Source organism: Rhea americana, unplaced genomic scaffold, assembly GCF_003343005.1.
Source record: "Rhea americana isolate MKP2758 unplaced genomic scaffold, rheAme1 scaffold_68, whole genome shotgun sequence".
NCBI classification, from domain to species: Eukaryota; Metazoa; Chordata; class Aves; order Rheiformes; family Rheidae; genus Rhea; species Rhea americana.
In genome coordinates, this window is record NW_028186845.1 from 2,280,558 (window position 1) to 2,302,976 (window position 22,419).

Genomic DNA, 22,419 nt, shown 5'->3' on the forward strand with positions numbered 1-22,419 from the left:
GATAAAATCTTTGCTTAACCATATCACTATTTCTGCCCAGGGTTAATTTTAAAAGTGTTGTTTCAGCCTAGTAACAAGAGAAACATTCTCAAGCAGTACTCTGGAGTCTTAGAAAATAGAGATAACACATCCACTKCACGATTTCTGCTCAAGCTAGACTGCTGTTTGCAACATCCTTAGCTSGGCTCTGTACAACTTGATTGAAGACAGTAACACTCATAGAAGTCACTGGGGGATTGCTTCAAAGCTCAATGTCACCTAGCTCAGACCCTAAAGGACATAAGCCACAAGGTTTCTTTGACTTCCCTCTAGAGAGTCTGCTGTGAAGTTGAGTTCGTTAGGTCTGGAAACACCACATTCACATGTCATCATGAGCATAGCAGCATCTGTCAAAAAATTAAAGTCCAGTGTCAAGGATCCAGGTCATATATTTGAGTGTTGCTGGGGTTACCTGCAAGGCTGCGTGACCCTCCTGACACTGCAGCTGCCTTGTGCAGCGCTGCCTGCCTTCTCTTCTCGCACGGGTCCTGAGCCTCTCTGCTCTGTCCAGCTCTGTCCTTTTCACAAYGTACTGAGGAGTCAAATGAACTAAGACTCTGACACCATCCTTTTTCATCTAAAATCCCCTCTTTATCTAAAAAAMCAGTATTATAAAATATGCAAGTGTGCCTTGTCCGCTGTCGTTWTCAACAACAGACAACCAACATCGACTAAGTACCTACAAAGAAAAGGCTGTTCCTTCCTACAGCAAAACTGGAATGAGGCTGCTAGAGAGAAGCAGAAGCTGGTGCTAACGCAGCTTCTCATGAATGTCGCAGAACCCACAGGGATGAAAAGCAGCCTGAAGCTTGTGAATATTTTCATTAGCTTTGGCAGGACTAAATTTAGGTGTGTTCCTAAGTGACAGGCTCCCACTGTGGGTTGGTCTTTCCTTTCTATAGGAAGAGCTTTCTATGCAATCAGGCCTTTTTCTAAGCTAGACGTAACCTCAAGCATAAAAATATTTTTGTTGCTACTGCTGGTATTTCTACAGCTTGCTGAGGCCAAGACACACCAAGTGACTCAGTGACTGCAATAATTAACATCACAGCACCTAATTTTTAAAAAATATAGTAAAGCTTAAAATCCTGAGTGAGCAGCCATGCAATACATATGAAAATTTAGTTTCCTCAAAACAGAATCCATAAATTCCCAATATACCTGAAAAGGAACCCCCCCCAAGTTAGTCAGCAAAAACACTGAAGATGGATTTGTGTCTTAATGCCCTTCTTTAGGGCTCAGCTGTCTTCCCAAGCACTCCTGSGCACAGTCATACGTACACTTAGCAAGACTTAATGGTCTAGTGCGTTGGGCACTCTTATCAGTGAACCAAGTCATGACTCATGATGCAGAAGCCTCGTGTTGTTTAACAATTCACCGATGGGGGTCTGAGGAACTGAGCTCCAGTCTTTGGTGTTTAAGTACCACTTTAAATACATACTCCCTCTAACGAGTCCTTCTCTGTTGTATACAAGACCCAGTGTCATAGCCCTTTGGAAACCAAGGCTTACTTCTCAGAATCAGAGCTCACAAGGGAAAGCAAATAGTTTGAAGCAGTCTGATAGCTGATAATGCAGAGGGCTATGGCACGAAATGCTCTCTCGTCCCTCCTTTTCTTTTCCTTCAAGGTATGTCTTATTCCTCAAGATTCTAGACTTGCTGATCTAAGCAGCGATTTGAAAAGTTAAAAAGGTGTTTGTCTGAGATGATTAGACTGCTAGTGCAAATTAACCCCTGGCAGCTTTGTTAATAGAGATATTTTATAACACACCAAGAACCAGACAAGCAAACAAATATAGTGAATTTCTTTTTAACCCAGTTGGACCTAAACTTTAGATTMATCAGTCTGTACATATACTGAAAGGTCCATAGAAATGCAACTTTCCTTCAGCGGGAATATTACACACAACATAACACGCCTTTCTGAAGAGGCAGCACATGCAGAGCAGGATGGGATTTCAGGGAACTACAGAGCACCCCAAAAGGGTCCCAAATGAAACAGCAACACAACTGGAGTCAGATGCTCAGTATCTTGTAAGAACACTCAGCATCCTGTASAAACGAACACCTAAGACCAGATGAGTAGTTCCCATTGTCCCCTTGTCTTTTGCGGAAGTTTTAACTATAAAGTGCCATAAGAAGTTACAAACAATTTAAGTTCATTGTGTAGGTGCTGTCAGTAGCGAGGAGGGACAGTCTGCCAAAACAGAAACTGCCCTCAGTCTGACGCTTTCYGTCAGAAATAATGAGCTCCACAAGTGCCAGCAGAACAACAGCGATGAAACCATCAGATTTYAGAATTCTACTGGGCCAGGTACCTACTCTTGGACTGCCCTACTGCTGCCCCCAGCAAAAATATCTTCCCCAAAACCTTGAGCTACGACTCGCTGGTGTCCCTGCCAGTAGCACTCTGGCAAGTTGCTATTGTTTTTACAGCTTTAACAGACGCGCCATGTTTTAAAGCCTTTGGATACAGCTTTTCTCAGGGATACCTAATTCCATTCAGACCACCAGGCTTGCACACTTTGCTGCTTATGGTGGCCTTGGAGCCCCTTGGCTCATCAGGCAAGCGCACTGAGGGCTCCCAGGCGCACCCCTAACGCACCAGCACACAGCCTGCTCCAGATGGCCAGGAAACATGATCTTTGTTAAATGAAAGCCCACTCCCAGTAGTAGGAGATTCCCTCCCTACTGTTACCTGGGGAGGACTCAGGTTTATACAGTATGATCTTTTAACAAGTCACCATTGTTTCTAATTAGGCAAGTAACCAAGGATTTAATTAACTATTGTAACTCGAGTCACATACATGACTATAAGCCTCCAAAGAAATTAAGCAGAGGTGCCTTATCTCATCTTTAAGCAGCCTTGCACAAGCACAGGCTTTTTGGAAAGGTGGGGCAGAGAGGAAGCTCGCAGGAGGCAAATCGCACTCGAGAGCCATATGCCTCTGAACAGAAGGGAAAAAGCCAGGGGCGCAAGTGTGCATTTAAACAACACATGCTGCAGCACTTTCGGAAAAGCAGCCAGAGATGACTTCACTGCTTTGCTACAACTGGAGAGGATGGGAAGGAAAACTACTTGCAGGAGACAATTTTAACAAGAGGCCTCAATATAAAGTTTTTAAAATTCAGATATGCACCTAAATTGCCAAAAGTTAACCCAAAACTTCAGCTCTAGCACTTGATGCAGCGTCTACAGCAATTCTCTGGCTGACTGCTTATGCAATAGTTTTGTTCTCTGCTACTGACAGTCTTTCCCCTGCAATGATCTCCRTTAAATTTCGTATACTTTTCCAAYGAACAGACTRGGGAAAAGATTTTAAATTTACATGMCTGAAGTGTTAAAACCCAAACGTGTTTTATTGTGGGGTGATRCAGCACTTCAGGTTTGTCTGCATTCTGCTAAATGGATTTCAGGTCTTTGTCAGCGTTCCCGGTTATGTGTCAAGGAACACCTACATGTTCAGAGGTATAGGCTATCAAATGGATATTGCCCTGGATTTGGCTCAAAGAGCCCACAGGTTTAAATAAAGCCTGCTCTGTATAAATGCCTGCTTTCAGCATATAAAGAACACTCCTACCAGGGTGACACTACTGATTAGTTAAGCCTTACAAGACTTCTGCATTATAGGAATTCCGCTTTACAGATAGCTAATTAAGGTGTTAAGGATAATGTTATCAAAAGGAAGTCTGTAACGTTTGATTCTCAACACCAAGTACTCAGGGTCTGATTTCCATGGCCTCCATCACTGCTTGAACTCAGCTTCTCARTGTCCTGGGATCCAAGGTGGACCCTGGTTCACTGGCTGCAGAGCTGTGATTCAGTCATCGGCAGGCAGTAAATTGCTTTCAAAGCACGGAAGGGAGATCAGTCTTYTAACAAGTCCAGAGCTTATTCTCAATTCTAAAGGGGACCTTGCATAGAAGATGTCAATGGAATCGTTCAGAAGGTCTCTCAAGCACAACGAAGTTTTTAAAGAGGGTCAACAGAAAGGTGCCTGTTTTCTCTTCTGTGAGTAGCTTCMATTTTAAATCAGTAATCTGTTCCTTTCTAAACTTTACCAAATCYTGCTGACTGATACCACAGACTCAAGTGAATTCTTCACCTCTTTATTTGTCCTGGTGAGAATGAGTCACTTGTTTGGAGGACACAGCTGTCTCTCTATATGACTCACTAATGTCCACAAGAAGTGCCCACTAAGGGCTAATGAAATTAAACTAACTGCAATGTAATACCATTCTCTCAGTACGACATTAATGCATTCCCTTCCTTGAAAATACATTTTTGATGTCGCAAATGCTTTTTAAAACTATATGGGGAGATACATACCACACATACCATGACTGAGTCGGTCATGTCCTATACTATACGACAAAATTAGCAGAACTGTTGAAGTCCTTCAACAGACCATGTCCCCACTGCTTGCTGAACCAGAATGTAGAAGATGATAGCACATGATTGCCATTAATTTTTAACCAGGCGTTTATCTTGCAGAAATCTTAACAAAACACTTGCAAAGTGCTACCACACTTTGTCACTTGCAAAAACAGTAATACTCAAAGTGTAACAAGTCTTATATGATTTACTGTCACTCCACATTCCCCCCAGGATTCTGAGGCTCACTCTATGAAATAGTACACACAAAGCAARGCCCAGTCTCTTCTCTGACTTGTGATAGCACAAACTAGCAACCTGAGAAGAAGRTCAAGACGCAACAGGGACAAGATGATACGCCCAAGGTCATACAGTAAATCYTAGACAGAAGTTRGAAGAGAATCCAGGTCTCTTGACTTCCTAATTAGTGCACAACAGTGACTAGACCAGAATCTTTCTTTTATTAACCAGCTCCACTATTTACCCCAAGCTGAACTGCTACTACTCATTTTATAGAAAGGATATCCAAAAGTTATAATAATATAAGAACAAAAGTTTCACAAGGCTGAGCATCAGACAATTAGGTATATAAATCCTTTGTCATGACCCAACCAGTAATCCATAGTTCTGAATGCTTCTGCAAACCAAGTCTTGGCTTAGCACCTGGTTTTATGGGCCTATCCAATACCATAAAGTCACTAGGAAATTCCCTCTGATAGTCTGAAAGATTAGGGAAGWGTTTCTCCAGTTTCTCTTAACCTTTATTATAGGTTTGTTTCTGAGACCACTAACTTAAATGACTATCTCAACTCAACAGAAAATTACTTTAAATTTTCAATTTTGACTGCATAATAATTGACTTTATTACAAAAGAGACAGAGAAATATAAATGGAATACTCCAAAAAAACTTAAGTTTACATTTTGTTTGTTCAAGATGGAAACAAGAATGGAAAGATTAAATCTCAAAAAAGAACAAGCGATAGTTTGCTACCCAGATTGCCTGAGATGCACACTATTCTTTAGCCAGCGAAAACAGTTTTATCTGTGACTCAGAATACAGAAAGCATGTCTACAGAGAAGGTTTAAGGTAGAGTAAAAGGAAATCTAGCATCCAGAGACTATTTGTTATTTTTTATATTTGTGCAATACCTAAAACTGTGGGTCTGAATTTCTGAAGATCTGATCTGCTTTAAAACTGAAATGAAACACTTCATAATAATGTAAGATTAAGATGTCAGTATCTAAAATTTAACAATACTTGCTTGCAAACATTATTTTAGTTTCTTTAACACATAGCAAGAAACAGTTCAGGGCAGGGCTAAGCACAGACTACTTCTKAGTAGTTGCTCCCTAGGGAGGCTCCAGTAGGTCTCCCATGCAAAACAGGCAGAGTTAATGCTGAATATCACCCCTTTCCATCATCAGTTTCTCCAGAATAGCTGTCTTTGAATCCTTGAGATTCACAAGCAAAAAGTACAGCTATTCTTTAGCGCTACTCTGTGCACATCTTCCCCTAGGTTTTCAGCTGTTCTTCACACTACCTAATACAACACTGCTGTYAATACTCATCAGGAAGTGACATATAAAGCTGCCTCAGCTGATTGGTTTAATAGCTTTCCTCACTGCATTTACCCTTAATCCTTGTTCCAATCTGTAGATTTATTATCACTACTAATTACCCATTGTCTTGGGTTGATTTGTTTGCCGAACAAAGGTAATTTAGTAATACCACTTACAAACTACAGCCCTTCAGGAACAATGAAAGTCATACTGCAAAATCTGTAAATAATAATCCCAAGTGGACAAGAAGTATCAGCGCTTTTCAATCCTTTTCTCTAAGCAGGACAGACGACTTCATCCCCTGTCCTTCTACTTATCCTGCTCAATACCTACCATAAAGCGGGTTATCTAGTGGTTCAGCACCTTCTACAGTAAGTCAGGGATTAGCTGCTGCCCAGCAGAGTAACCTAAAACACTTAGCACTCCCACATCTTTTCCTTCGGCCCTGTGCTATACAGCACTCTGCCAGATCAATCGTTGTACATCACACCATGAAATATAGATGGAAGGGTCTCTTAGTAATGTAGTAGGTAGAAAAGCAGAACTACAGAGCAAAACCAGCTATGCGCACAGGCCAATCTTTTCAAAGCTGCCTAATGCACTTAGATGACAAACTCCTCAGTACTACAAATAGGAGCTGAGTGGCCAGCTTCCCAGTTACCTCCAGATAGCTCATTCACAGCATACACACAGCTACCTGTTATTTTTAAAAAGTTAAACTCACAAGATTAGGCTRTTTTCAGCATGGTTATGATTTTTCCCTCTTTTCTGTAGCATGATATGTGTGAGGGAAGTTCACAGGAGCATTCACGAACAGGATCTTGCCCTTAAGGATTTTTCTATCTAATCCTTAAATATATGCAAATGATGACTCAGAAAAAATCTGTGTTTATAAAAATTGGTGAAATGACAATCAGCCACTGTAATTCTACTGAAGCCGGACGTGTTAATTTACAGCAGCTTTGGGAAGAACACAGAAGACATAAGTGACTACAGTTTAAATATTATTAGTTACCTGTTGGCTCTTACTATGTAAAAAGAAGTTATAATGATGCTACATTTCTTCTGTTCATAACTTACCCAACTGCTAGAGGTAAAAGGAATTTTTTTGACTGAGCAGTCACCATCTCTCTTTTGGGGGCTCTGAAGTCCTCCYCTGTGATAGGAATGAAGCACAACTCTTTTTTTGTAAATTCTCTTACCTACTCTTCCATTCAAGCTCCTGCTGATAATATATGGCAAATCTGGAACCCTTTCTATCAGAGGAAATCAAAGTCTTTTAGAAATAGGACCAAAACTGGCTTCATACTCCTGAGAAGAAAGGCACACCACCAAATTTTCTATTTTAMGTAGAGAAAAAACAAACATAAAGACTTACCAAAGATCATATGGCAGGCTAAGGACAGGGCTATGAACAGAATCTATATCCTACAACCTACCAGTATTATTTGAACCATTTCACAGCAGCCCCTGATGCRAGAGAGAGAACTCTCTGTATATTCAGATGGCGTTCCTACTGCATTAATGCACTACCATGCATAATTCGCCTTACTTCCTGTCATATTAGTCATTCTCTTTGACTTTACTAGTGTTTCTTGGGCTGATAAATTTATGGATACAGTAATGGGATTCTGAATTAAGATACAATTTAAGAATACAGTTTCAATTCAAGTGATTTGTGGATATGAGGTCATTCAGACCAGTCTACTTTACTTTTGCCAGAGAAGATTTGTAGCTATTATTCCACCCCCACCCCCAAGCAACRATCACATGCTGTTTGCTTCAGCACTGTTATGTTGCAATACTTCAATGAATAATATACAAGAAGCAGAAAATAAACAAACCCACTATGCCTGAGGATAATGCGGAGTGTGTTTTTCTTTAGGATGATTAAATGTGAACGCATGTCATAGGATGTAGGGGTTGCTCTGCCAGGAACTCATGAATATTAGAGCATACAGCCCTGTATATAACCAGGCAAATGGTCACAGAGAAGGTTAAAACAGCCCTTAGGCAGACACAGCATATGCACTGGCCACTTTCTGGTTGCTGTTTTTGTTTGGCTTTTGTTCTATATACGCACTTTATAGATTCGTGAGTCAAACTCTACACGCATTTAAACCAAGAAGGTTTYACTGAAGACAACAGGAACTGCAGAACAGGAAGCTGAGCTTGGCTTTGCCAGCCCTTCCCCAGCTCTCATCCAGTAAAAACACAAAAGAAACCTCAGCAGGTGACAAAATGGGCCACACAGCTCATGCCTCGGGGSACAGTGCCACATTAGTTTCTCCAGTGGCCATTAGCTGTCACTTCCTCCTGAGATGTCAGGTAGATGGCTAAACCATCCCCATTCCTCTCACACAGACCTACCCTCCTCACCAAACCAAAGTGAACAACTGCACAGATCAGCATCTTTGGTAGAAATAAGAGACTAACATGCTTGCAAGACGAAGYTTCCAAACCCGATGATTGCCTTGGAATATCTCCCACTGCTTTTGCTCTCTTTGGTTGGAGAGAGGAGAGAGGAGTAAGCAGACTGAACAGTGCTGATTTCTTTAAAGTGAGTCAGCCTTATCCTGTCTCTCAAGRCAATCACCACCTTCCCATCCCCACTGGAAGCAGGCAAAAGCCATCTTCTTCTGAATCTTTGTCTCTTCAGCCTCTTGTTCTTGTGTCTGACTCACAGTAATTTTTGCCTATTTTTGGCAAAAGGGCACATCAGCAAGGGAACATTGCCTAAGCTCTGCATTTACGGTAACATGGAACACTCAATAAACCAAGAAATGTTACATTATTCACTTCAAATAAATCAGAATCACCTGCTCTCAAAACCAAAGCCAATCCAGTTTGTCCATAACATTAAGTCACACAGGCAACTCCTGTCCCACATTACCGTTTCTGCCTGCTGCACCTCTCAGCATGCAAACAATACCTCCACCTAGGCAATCAGATTCATTTCTTAGCAAAKACATACATCATCAGATTTCAACAAGCTTGTTTATCTCTAACTCACTTTTCAGGAAGATAAAAGACAGTGACACACACATCTTCAAAGGGTGATTCCCCTCTCYCATCCACCCAGCAAACACCCCAGTTCATTGCCTCCAGATTTCTTCTTTCACCACAGCTACGCTTGTTATGCGGAAACGTATTCTGTCTCCACTATTTTGTAAAAAAGGATTTACAATAAAAGATAAGCAACACAGTCAGAAAAGACTCCTCTCTATCGGAGGTTTCACTCAGTAAACAGGTGTCTGGCAGATTATCTCACCAACTTAACCAAAGCTGCAAACATCAGAATGATTCTGGGATGACTAAAACCCTCCTTTTTTAAAATAAAAGCCTTTTATCTGTTGAGTGACACTTCCTGTTCTAAAGGCTATTCTCCTCGGTAGCTGTCAACTGTGTATTAATCTAATTCATATGAGCCTTAGAAATACATACTTTCATGTGCAGTATCTTTTGGAAACTCTGGTTCCCTGGGGCTTTAAAGAGCAATTGTTGCTTATCACCGTGGAAATTTTCCTTGAATTTAAAGCCTGGTATCCACGAAAAAAAAAGATACATCAAATGTTTCAATGATTAACAAGTTTTTCAGTCTTTGTCATCCTCAGAGGATTTTCATCTGATTGGTAGGGAAACTGCTGAAGTAGAAAATGAAAGGAAGCTGAGTTGATCCAGCAAGGCAGTCCTTGTTCCCTTTTGGCACTCCTTTCCAAAATGATGGCACTTATATCTAACAGTCCCTTATAATCAACAGCGATACCAAACAYATTAGGCCTTATTTTAATGGGTATATGTATTGCCAAAAAGACAAATGTTAAACACACATAGCTAGTTAAACCCCKTCTCCCCCAAAGAGTTTTCAAAACAAAACCACTCTGTGCAGGAGAGGCAAAGCACTACTGGAGCACTTAGAGAAAAGCAGGTAATTGAAGTTTTGCTATGWTTAAACTCTGTGTCTGTGCAATAAAAAGCTGATTTTAAAAGGTCTGAAAAGCAAAGAACTATTCTGGTGCTTTACTGTCTGTTGTAGGATAGAAACAGCCCTGCTAAGGCAGCAAATTGTGTTTTGTATGTTGTTGCAGAATCTTAGCATGTGTTAAAGGGCATATATGTTAAAAGCCTCCTAGTGACGGAGGCTTTCAGCCATTTTTACAGTGTCCAGGAGTGGGAAAAAAGAAGGGATTTCAATGCCTAAGATCATACCTCAGTGTGCAAAAACTCCAGGCTGGCTGGGATACATCCCCTGCCCACAATGTGTGCGCTACCACATTAGGAAAAGGCAAAAAACAACCTACCATACCTGAGTATGAACTGATCCACCGTAGAGTTGTTGGCGACTGTCACATAAACATTCACAACCTCTCCTTGTTTGACAGGCTTTGAGGGCAACCAGATGACAATATTACTATCCAGCCGCAGCTCCATAAGCTGAGAAGTCTCCTGGCCTCGATACAGGCTGACAGATCCAATCCTCTGCAAGTGGGACATGGTTTCATCAATGCCATCTTTTCCTGGCCGGATAGAATTGCCCTTCCTTAAATCCTCAGCAGTACACTCCCCCTTCTCATCTCCCAGCTGGATAGTGTAGTAAAGCTCCACAGGGCTCCCTTCAAAYTGATCTGGTGCCTTCTTACGGCCAGYAACAACCGTTGGGGGGTTAAACCAGCTTGGCAGGAGTTCCAGCTCTGCCACACACAACCCCAGGTCCCCTTTCAGCCTGCAGCTGCCTCTGACTTCCCGCGTCTCTCGAAAGGCAAACACCCGCAGGCAGGGCAGCCGCTCCGTGGTGCTATAGTCATCCCAGTCCCTGCCCACAATGTAGAACAGGATCTGRACTTTGGGCTTGCTGGGATAAATTTTGTCACTCATTATGTAGGCCTTAAGTTTCCAGTTATAAGTAAACTTGTTGGTAGGTCCAAAGAAGTTGGAAGTTAACATTAGATCCTGGGGCACGACTTGTTCAACAGAAAAAGGTCCATAACTGGCATTTAATATTGGTGGCTTCTTGGCTTTATATGGGAAGAACGATTCCACCCTAGACTGCAAACTGGAATTTCGCATAAAGTCTTGGTTGGCTTCTTTGAGAAAGAAAGATGTCTCAGCACTGAAGATCCGATAGCTCACAGGTAGGTATGTTGGTAATGAAGAAAATCGCTGAATATTGTCCAAGATCCCTCGACACTCTGTCACTAATAAAAGAAAAGGTTATGTGAGTTAGATCAGAACTGCTTATAGGTTCAAARGAATGTTTACTGTAAGTTTAATGACGCTACCTGATGAGTCAAGGACCCGTACAATTTAATGCAAAAATATTTACAGTGTAGTTAAATGCTTAACTGCAGTTAATACTCTTCTATGTTWCATACTAGAAAGAAAAACTGATGTAGACACTGGTGCTACCTTGCATTTATCTATGACAGCATCTGTCATARACATGCACATAGACACACACAGATAGTTCATAAAAAGGGTTGTTTGTAGTACGATCAGCTTTTCATAATTTAGAGTTGCAAATCYACTAAGTCATGCTCACTATGCTCATGCAAGTGGCCATCATTTCCTCCAGTATACAGGCAGTAAAAAAGAAGCAGAGCACTTGAGCCTTTTTATGCCCAATGCTACAAATAATTATCCATGCCAAACTCAAAGTCCTATAGTTCATATACTCTTCAGTTGAACATATCAATCTTTCCACATGTAAGTTTGGGAAGATCATCTTTGGCTGGTTGGTTTTGTTTCCCTGGAGGGAGTGGGAAGAGAAGGGTTCAGACCACGCGCCAGAATTGACCGTTGTCTCAAGAGACATTTTATAGGGCTGCACTGAACTGCAGCAGCGCTTTGGTATAACTGCTGAATACAGAGCTTGGTTATAACACAGCAATATCACTTTTGGAGGAATTGCCTTCATTAGAGAAATACTCATTTAATACTTTATTTGCCTCTCACCTGGATGAGAAATAGATGGGTTACTTTTCACTTCTGTTCAACATCTCACCTCCCCAACAAAACTTCAGACAAACATGCWCGTTTGCACACACCAATCCTCTGTTAGGGACGGGCCACAAATCAGCAACTCCAAAGAAAGTCTCACAAAAGCAAATCCATAAATATACAGAGTGTCTTTTAAGCCACCAGTGCTCATTTTCCCCACTTTTTTCCTGGCCATACCACCGCCTTGTAAGATTTCCACCCACTTAGAAACTTCCCTCCTGCCTTTTCAATCTTTCTGTTCCATCAGAGCACGTGTAAGGTGTTCAGTGCATTGGTAAGGTCCGCTGAGCCCCAGCCCTTGAGCAGCTGCTACCCACTGCCACAGCAGGAACACTAGAGCGGAGATCTCAAAGCTCATTTCTGCTCCGCAGCCAAAGGCAGAAGTTGCTTTTCTAAGAACAAACACAAACCCTACTTCACCCACTTCCTCCAACAAAACACTTGGGTCTCATGTTACTATCCTTGACGCTATGGGCTACACCTTCTTATAGCTTAATAGTGCCAGTAACTTAGCTTTCTAAGTTATTTGAACACAGACACACATCACATAGGGCTTGAAGTATTTCAACAGGTGCTTACACGTAACACACAAACACACAAACACACGTTATTAGTATATAGTGGCCAGTTTTAAGTTTCTGCTGAATACTAAATTCCTTCTGACCAAAATGCAATTTGCCTGTTACAAAGATTAACAACAGATATAATGTGGACAAGCAGGCCATTGACAGAGAAAATTTATTATCTGGTTCGAGCAGGCAAAAACATAGGACAGTCCGCAAGTGCAACATGTAGATTACGTAATAGTCGCAATTCCTCTTCCCAACTCACACTGAAGAGACTAACCATAGGTACAGAAGGCATACAAATGACGGTGCACCTAATGAGCCACCTAGACTGTCCTTCATATATAAAAACAGCCTTTGCCAGTGTCCTTGGGGAATTCCATCAGCGTCAGGATTTATATGTTCTGTATATGTGCACCTTTTTAAAGAAGAAAGGCAACCGCAAGGACAACATGCAAAGTGTGGATTCTGCTGATACCCTCAGGAACATCTACCGCTAAAGAACCTTGCAGAAGACCTCACAAAGCTCTGTGCCTTAAGAGGTCTTTAAAATAATAGATTCACTGGCTTTCTAGAACGTCTGGCTGCTACCACATTAATTATCCAGGCAAATTTAATTAAATGTTTGCAAGTAATAAATAACCAATATTTGTCATTACAATTGCTACTGCTGACAGATAGACAGCTTGACTAAATTCTGTAGCACGAGCATACTGCTGGTGCATTCCTCAGCCCTGCAAAAGTGAATAGCTTTGAAGGCAGGTGTTAGGCAATTAAGAAAAAGGAAAGAAAAGGTGGAGATGGAGAAAATCAGAGCTCACAAAGGATRGCAGGCATAAATTTGATGAAGTTCATTCATATTTAATTTATGCACCAGCACAGGATGGTAGAATTCGTTTTCTCATAAATGAGTGAACTGCCATTACTAGACAAAAAACAAGCAAACAAAAGATCAGAAAGCAAAAAGAGAAAAAAGAAAAAGGCAATAGGCCTGTTGATGAAAATTCCAGCATGTCGYGAATTACCAGGAGGAGACCCTTTCTGTCAAGCAGAGTCATGTTTAAAATATAACATCAGTTTAGCACACTGTTACAATCCCGTAAGTCTCCAAATCTTGGCATACGTTTTAACTCTGCTGGAAGGGAATCTATAGATGACACCGACCACACAGATTTTTCATTAGCTGAATCAAGGCATCAGTCTTTTGGGTTACATCCTGAAGCGATATAATATTGAAATATGGAATGCAAAGAAGATGCACTGATCCATGATGGACCTTCCAAGAAAACCGCGAAGTCTACGTATTCCTTCTGGTCCAGGAGCACAACAGGAACTTAGTTGTGACTGAAGCAGTAGCAATTTAGTCTCACTTTCCTCTCTATATTCATTCACCTGCAATGGATGAGCTGCTGAGATTTGATCAACATCCTGAATCCCTTTGCAAAGGGCACAGTYATTTACATTTACATGACAGATACTGCCATTCTTTTAGAAATGGCTCGTTTCCTACCAATATTAGCAATCAGTTTGCATACTGAATTTAACTTGAGGAAGCATTAGAACTTATTTATCAGGCAACAAGAGGACAAGAGCTTCGTAATACTATAGGGCAGCAGGCTCTCAATTAGGAAAGCATAAAAGCTCCTCCTTGAATATAGGCRTTAATTGACTTAAGCACAGAGCTACATCTCCCTGAAGTATCCAGGATTAGGGATGCTCTTCAGTATCTTAGCCAGTACTACTGAGGGGACACCATTGCCCTCAACAGGCGTGTAAGGAGTAGAAATGCATGAGGCATGCTGCAGAGACAAGGGAACTACTATGATTTCAAGGGCTGTTGATCAGGATCTACGTCCAAATCCTAACAGCTGTTTTTCTCTAATTCTCAGGACTTTTGCTGTAAACACATTATCCTCAGACAGACACTGGTCTCATTTTCACGGGCAATCCATTTATTCCAAATCAATCACATGCAGGACGTAAGTAGGACTTGGCCCAATATTAAGAAAAATRGCCAGGCAACTTCCACTTACATAAACTGCATGCAAACTATAAAATCTATTTCGTCAGACTGAAAGTAAAAAGAACAAAAAGCTTCACTTTTTTTTATTGTAGTCTAAAGATTTCTGCTTGCTGTTGTACCATATGTAATACAATGCTGTAATTCTCTACTGACGRCTGCACTTTAGACAATCTACTTATTTAAATGTTTCAAGCCTTTTACTGGTAAAACTGATAGTTAAAAATGTCCACTATTTTAGAAACCCAAACACGTGCAGCAGCATCTACGGGCCATCATTTAAGGGATTTGTTTTATACTCTTCATCTCTACCCAATAACCTCCGTGTCCTGGTATAATTAATTACCAGTGTCTCCAGAGAACTTTTTAGTATGCTTGATAATCAGCTCTGCTACAAAGTTCTTTAATTTATCGAAGAATCTATTTAACAAGATACCAAGGCTTTCTTGCGTTTCATACCATAATTTATTATTTTAAGTAAGCATTAAGCATAAGGTTACTTTGGCTAGCTGAAAAATAAAAAGATCTCTTGCTACAGAAGAAAAAAGAAAACAYGCTATTTTTGATGTTCAGGTGTTCTGGGATGGTTTTCTCAGTTATAAACTTTTTTCTGACTAATCACTGAAACATATTTCTAGTTTTATGTTAAAGCAAGGCTGAAATTTAAGTGCTGCATCCCTATGACAGTGTCACCTGAGGGAACAGTATTTCACTGCCTCTTCAGCCTCTGATGTGGCCACAACTGTATCAGTAAAAGAGAACTGTGTTCCTGTAACAGTAGTATTACAAGCACCTTTATACTAATATAACTCATTCACACCAAGGAAGTGAATCTCTCTAAACAGTTTACCTAAAGGGTGTAAACATATCCTGAGCAGGCCCTGGATGCTTCTTCTCCGAGTCTGTATCTTTAGGCAGACAAGCTAGGTTGCTTGTCAACCTAGCAATTGGGTTCATGTAAGTGGAACTCACGTTTCATGAGGGCTTCTTCAAGTTAAAACAGAAATCTAAAATACAGATGAGAGTAAGAAAAGAAATGCTGAAACACCACTCTTTACTGAAAACTAATCCTCATGACAACCAGCTTGACTCACAAATAGGAAGTTAAGTGCTTTGCCCTTCTGAATTATCAAATGGGAGTCTAACTCATCCAGAGATGGAGTACAGCCTGGAAAAGACTGAAAAGCAAAAAACAAAGTCACTGTTAGCCAAGAACAAAAGTTAAGGCTTACAAGTAATTACTCCTCCTTTGTAAGAGCCTAGTGACTTTGTAATCCTTCTTCTGGCATCACATGCTTTTGCAGCACTTCATCTGAATCTAAACAGGCATCTGTTAAGCACATCACTGGCTCCACTGTGACAGTCCAGCTCAAATTCTTATAACCTAGCAAGTTCATTTTTGGAGCTGGATATGAAATGGTGAACTCTGAGCTCTATTATTCTTTCTTGGATTCCAATGTGACAAATTATCGGGGGGGGAGGGGGCAGGATTTAACCGAACTGGAGCCTTGAGTACTGGATTCACTGGAACAATCATAAAAGCCTAATATTTTTTAAGCCATCCTTTTATGAGGTTGGTTTGAAAGAACTTTCTTTTGGACTGGGAATTAAGAATTTAGATCGTGGGTGGGAGATTACTGGCCAATGGCCATGTATATTCACTTACTGATGTCTGATGAGCCACTGAGCCTTCAAGGAAACCATCTGCCTATCTCCCCAGCCAAAAGGCTCCTAGCCAGAGAAAGCCAGTGAGAAGCAGAAGACATCTGCCTATGCAAAGGAGGAGTAATGCAAGGCACTTTCCCTGCACCTTGTATGGTCCTCAAAGGCACATGTACAATTACTCCTTCCAGGAAGGAAAACATGTGAAAAGCAGTAGACAAGTTTCCATCTCTCTGTTCTTCTGTTTCCCTAAGCACATATGCTAGCATATCAGTATGGCTGAAGTTCCAAGAATCCTACAACTTTTAAGGCAGGATCTCCTTTTTATAATAGCTTTACCACCACCTCATCCCTCCCTTCCTAAACAGAGTTGCAACTGTATGTTGTATCATACTGAAACTTTTTTGCCCAAATTCCAGGCTGATAGACTTCCAAGAGCAACAAACTGGTACTCTTTATTTACACCCCTCCACTCAAATCCTGYAAACACTGCCCCTCCTGATGATTCAGGAGGGCTCCCGTTCCCACGCCACCCCTACCCCAGACATGCCGAATGTGTGATAAGCACATTATACCAACCCTCCCCTCACAGAAATCCCTAACCTTTCCATTTTCTTCTATTCCAATTTCCTCTATTCCAACACCGTCCTGCTGCTGCATGGCAAATCACATATCCCAGCTCAGAGAATGCAGAGAAAGCAGGGAAAGAATAAAAGTAAATGCATTTAAATCAATACAGATCCTTCCCTTGCCACAAAATGTCAACAGTTATGTTTTCTTGCTCATTTTCCATTAATTGCCTACATTGGCACCACATCTGTTGACTTCAGAGCTTGTGAAATCTTGTAGCCACTATTCTCCTTAGAACCAGAGCTCAGCTAATATTGCAAGAAAGACATGCCAGTGAATATTCATTTAGATTTTAGAATGACCTTAGCTGTACTTTTAGCCCTTCTGCATTCCCTCCTCTTAACATAGAGAAAATTGAATTTTGCTATTATTAGAAAGGTTGGCTGGAACTTAAAACCAGACAAACTCAAATTAAAAATATGGAACACAATTAACTGTGAGGTTGACTAACMAATGGAACAAACTACGAAAGGGAGCAATGGGTTCTCCATTTGTTCACATCAAGGCTGGATTCCTTCTGAAAGGTACATTTTTGTTAACCACAACTTATTGTTTCAGTATGGGCATAAAGGGAACCGAATATTCCCTCYAGGCTTAAAATCAGATGGATCTACAATCATTCAAGAAAAATCAATTAGAAAATTTGCATGGCAGAATAACTGCAGAAGCCACATTTTCAATTGCTCATGTTTGCCCATCAGATGTACTTTCTCATCCAGTAAGAGAACAGAGGGACTCTTTGACTAATTGCACATACGCAATGTCAAGTGTCAAATGCTTGTGGTGAACGCTTGAGACCAACTCATGAAGTTAAAACTAATCTATGGAAACAAATCTGACAAAGAAATCCATGTAGGGAACATATTTGAGGGAAACTGCAGTCTATTCCCACGTAATTTGTGAGCAGAGGAAAAAGGCAATTTTATCAAATAAATGATTGCTAACAAAGTTATTTTTTCAGCTCTTTTAGAATCCAGATTTCATTAAACTGAGACCTGACTTCCAATGATAAGAATAAAATAGCAGTATTTCCTTGATTGACCTGGAATGGCATATTCCCTTTTCACACATAGGGACACCCTTAGTAACCACCCAGACATTACATTTTAAGTCCAGATGTAGATTGAATCCTATTTACTCCAGTTCACACAGAGTTCAGTTATGCTACATCAGACAAAAACCGGCAGGGGAAAATATTATAATTGATTTTGAACAAATTTCATATTTTAAGTGRGACAAACAGATTAACCTATTTCACTCATTTTATTAAATGAAAACTGCAATAATAATCTATTAGATAGGCTTCTCTTACATACTTAAAGCATATCTTTAACTGAAATAATGTCCTGTATCTTATTGCTGCCAAAATCTTCAGTAAATCTCWACAGACTTTCATAGATTTAGCACAAGTAGGAACATTTCCCCCATTCTTCTCCAGCAGAGGCAGAACATGTCATTTCAGAACTGTCAGGGAACATGACAAAAGTACCTAAAATAATGAACGAACAAAGGTACACGAGGAACTTCTGCATTTCTTTAAAACAAAAACAAGGGCACGTTCCCTGAAACTAAAYGATGGGAATTCAAAGTGGATAAAAGAAACGGTTTCACAGAGAGTGTGATTAGACGATGGAACTCATTGCCAGGGAGGAAGTCACAGAGGCCAAGAACTTAACAAGACTTAAACTGATGATCTGGATGTTGGAAAGATATGCAGACTGTCTACAATGTCATTTGTTACATGYAAAATTTTTGAACTGTTTCAGTATTTATCTATTAGAAAGTAGGATTAGATACATGCAGYGTAATGTGTTATCCAACATCTGTCAAATTGCCACATTTTCCTCAAAAATACTGACCCTATCTGTGTAGAAACCACAAATAGCTGTTTTGTGGTACATAACCTTTCCATAAACAGGAATGAACATTTTTAAAGTCTAATTTGGAAACAAAATGAAAACCTACAGAAAACTGTATGTTAGAAATGTATTTAATGACAGCTTACAAGCTCCAATTTTAGATGGTCATACTYCTATATATCTGAATCTTTCACTGCAGAAATTCTGAAATACCCTTTTATTGCAAACCTGTCTTCTCAGTTCATATAATTGATACATGTAGTAGTTAAAGTGTGCACCTGACATTCAGGACCAAAATCTATAAACTGTTTTCTCAGACTGGTTGATGACCTTAAAACTCTGTAAAGCAGCGTATACGCAAAGGTCAGTGAAGGTTTCAGAAACGGCTCCTGCTCCCAGCGCTGACATTACAGAATGTCTGTACTGCTGAGGYCATCTGACATATTTAAGCTGTTTTACTGATTAGAATCAAAGATAAATATCTGGAACTCAGATTTTGGCTAACAAAAGCTTTTGTTAACAGATAAGGTTTGGAAAACTTTTATATAGGCACCATTCAAGTACTTAGGCTTTCTTCCCTTTACAAGAAGCTGCAAATGTCAGTGTCCTAGGAGCAACATAGAGCAGGTAAAATGTCACATGATGGCCTTGCGCTGCAACGCTGCTTGCCTCATGGTGGGACACTCCACGGCTTCTGCAGTCATTCGCTGTGTCAGCGCTAGAAGTCCAAAGCAAATAACACTTAGGCTGATTTTGCCTGATAACTGTAGTTGGGAGGGGAAAAGGATTTAGGACACTAGAGTTTACTCCTAGCTCTGCCAAAGATTTATGGTAGCCACAGGCAACCTCTGCAACCCAGCTACGAATSGAGAAAAGCTATCACTACGTTTGACCGACTTGTGATTAAAACACATACAGATCATCAGACAAGAGACTGAGTAAAGCACTGAATGAATTGTTTTTTAAAAAGCAAGGAAAAATGACCCAATGTAAGGCTGAAAGCAGAGAATAAATAGGCTATAGAGTCAAGACTTTCTAACTTAACCAGTAAGTGTTGAGAGATCTGGATTGCTGATTTCCCACTGCAGGCACTCTACTGAAAAGGTCTGATTTTTCAGGGGAGTACAATTATGTGAAAGCCAGAACAGAAGAYGTCTCAGATTCAGCCACCAAGAAGATGACAGACAAAATCCTCAATGACATTTTAAAACTTTGACTAGAATGTTTATTACATGATCATCTCACAGCAAAAAGTATTTTTTTTAATTATTGAAGTGGTGTAAATATGACCACTCACATGCAAATTACAAACAGGGAACAAATAGCTCTGGCCTTGGCAATGTGTCAATTCCTTGTCCTCTTTCTCTCATTTTTAATAGCGCTGTGCTTTCCTCTGCTGTTTGAGCCTTTGTTAGATGCTGATAGGCACTCACTCCTCTGTTTAGACACTAAATTGCTTTACACAGGCTCCTTGTTTAAAAGGAGATTAGGATCTTAGAGCTCGAATAGCGCAATTTGCTCAGCACTCTCCACTGTCACCAACATCAGCAAGAACTGCGAGCTCAAAGCTCAGCGGGAGCAGTGCTCAGATGCGGGCAGGGTGGAGCTTTCAGCTGCCCAGGTTTAGGAGGAGGACACAGAGGAGTCAATACATGAACTGCAATGTTTTTCCTACCATCATTCAATAAGAAATGGGGAAAATAATTTTTGTAAATAGGCACCTTATCAGAAGCTAATTAGAAACAAAAACAACCAGAAACAACGGGATATTGTATTATATCAGTGCCAAGAGGCTCACTCTGAGATTCAATCTCCATGCTCTGCATTGTACAAATATACGGGCTACTCCTCAAAGAGCTAGATATAAACTGGCAGCGAATAATTCTAAGGCTGAAGATAAAGAAAAGATTTCTCGTCATCAGACCTGGACCAGTCTTTTCTTGGGGCAATAATCTACTCYTAGTATGCATCTTGACATGTTCAAGACCGGCTTCCTACATTTCAGAGTCTGTATTGTTAGGGTGCTGGATTCCGACTTGGAATAACAAACCCTTTCCAGATCTATCATCCTACATTATCAATCTAACCAYGCGGCATGTGGAACAATTTACCCCAACACCTAGAAATAGAACTGAGGTAACACAGTAACACACAGTGACTAAATGAGCGTCCTAGGAGAGTTTCTAGGAAACTAGGCACAGAAATCAAACACCTTTAGACTCATCTGATGTCTTCATCCACAAACTCAACTCTTCCATTTYTGAACCTTTTCTGTACACAGACTGATGACAAGCTTATGGCAAAAGCCTCAGAATTTTATTTTATTTTTTTTAAGGTTAGGCAATTTATACTTGCTGCTGCAACAGTCAATGATCCTACGCAAGCCAACAGGAACGCTCTGTAGGAAAATAAATTCCTGATCTGTGAAAAGAATTGCAGATTTGGATGCTGTAACTAGGARAGAATCGTTTTTGAGATCCTGTACTTAAAACAGACTTTGAATCCCCACATCAGTGGAAATGCAGAATAACTGGTCGCCTAATACTAAAAGCTTAATACAAGTACCATATGTCTTAATGGAGATCTGAGTTATCTTTAGGCCCAATAATGTTCCAGTTTCCACATGGATTCTCTGGGGTTTTGTTTACATGCTTGAGAGTTTTTCATGCTCCAGTAGACTATGCATCAGTCAGTCTTAGATACATGCAGCAAAGCAAAACCCCTCCTGGATAGCAGTTTCATTTCTTTAATAGCACTTTCCTTAGACCTGTCATCATAATAAAAATGTTTACACAAGAGCACTGATAGCTGACAGAAGGGATATGCGACTTAGATTAGTGGCAGTTTTATACAACTGCCTTCAATAAACCTTTCAGCTTCCCATCCTATGGTCTCAAGGGAATTTTTCTTTTCAAAGGAAGAAAAATGTCATTAGCAAAAAAACAGTTCCATCATCCTACCCAATACTTGTTATACAATACCTTGTTTTGTTTGCTTTAATTTAGGCCCAGAACCTGCAAAAATCAAGCTTAGTAGTGAACACTCAATTTACATTTCAATGCTTGAGATCTACATGCAGGGTCACATGGAAAAGACSTTAAGGACTACCTAAGGTGGTGACATACAACATGGCAGTAGTGCTAGTTTGCATTCTGAGGAGCACGGGAGATAACCCTTCAGCAGATCACAGATAAAGCCAACTAGCTGCRCTGAGCACATGGAGCAGGACAGCAGGAGAGCTGTGTGAGCTAAGAACGCCAGAACAGCCCCATTCTGTGTCTGTTCACAGCCCCATGCAGAAAGCTAGCTGCTGTCACGAACAGAGCAGAGGGCAGTGGCTGCTGGGATGAGCAACCCATCCCCAGACCCCAAATTCTTGTTTCTTTCAAGTGCCCTGACCAGACTCCCAAAGCTCTGCGGCAGCATTTCAGCTCTCGATAGCAGCCACCGGGGGGCTGGTTGGTGAGTATTGGTCCTGCTCATGCAGGACAGAGGAAGGACCCTAAGCGCCAATCCCCACAGCAGCTGAACTTCAACCATTCTGTAAAGTGTTCTCTCCAGCTCAACTGCAAAGGAAAAATGAGTGCGTACGAGAACTGAGAGTAACAACAAAGGATTATGGTTTCTGTGCTGTTAGGACAGGGTATGGGAAAGTTTAAATTACAAGTGTCAGAATGAGTTCCAGCAGAAAGCATCCTCCAGAAAGACAC

At 40.7% G+C, this 22,419-nt stretch overlaps 1 protein-coding gene across 1 annotated transcript in view; it reads right to left on the reverse strand.

Moving 5' to 3' along the window:
• Positions 1-22,419, reverse strand: part of TMEM132C (transmembrane protein 132C) — a 206,311-nt gene that overhangs the window by 138,074 nt on the left and 45,818 nt on the right. The window contains exon 2 of the mRNA XM_085321023.1: positions 10,282-11,170. Within this exon, the coding sequence (XP_085177149.1) occupies positions 10,282-11,170 (889 nt within the window). The remainder of the gene's footprint in view (positions 1-10,281; positions 11,171-22,419) is intronic.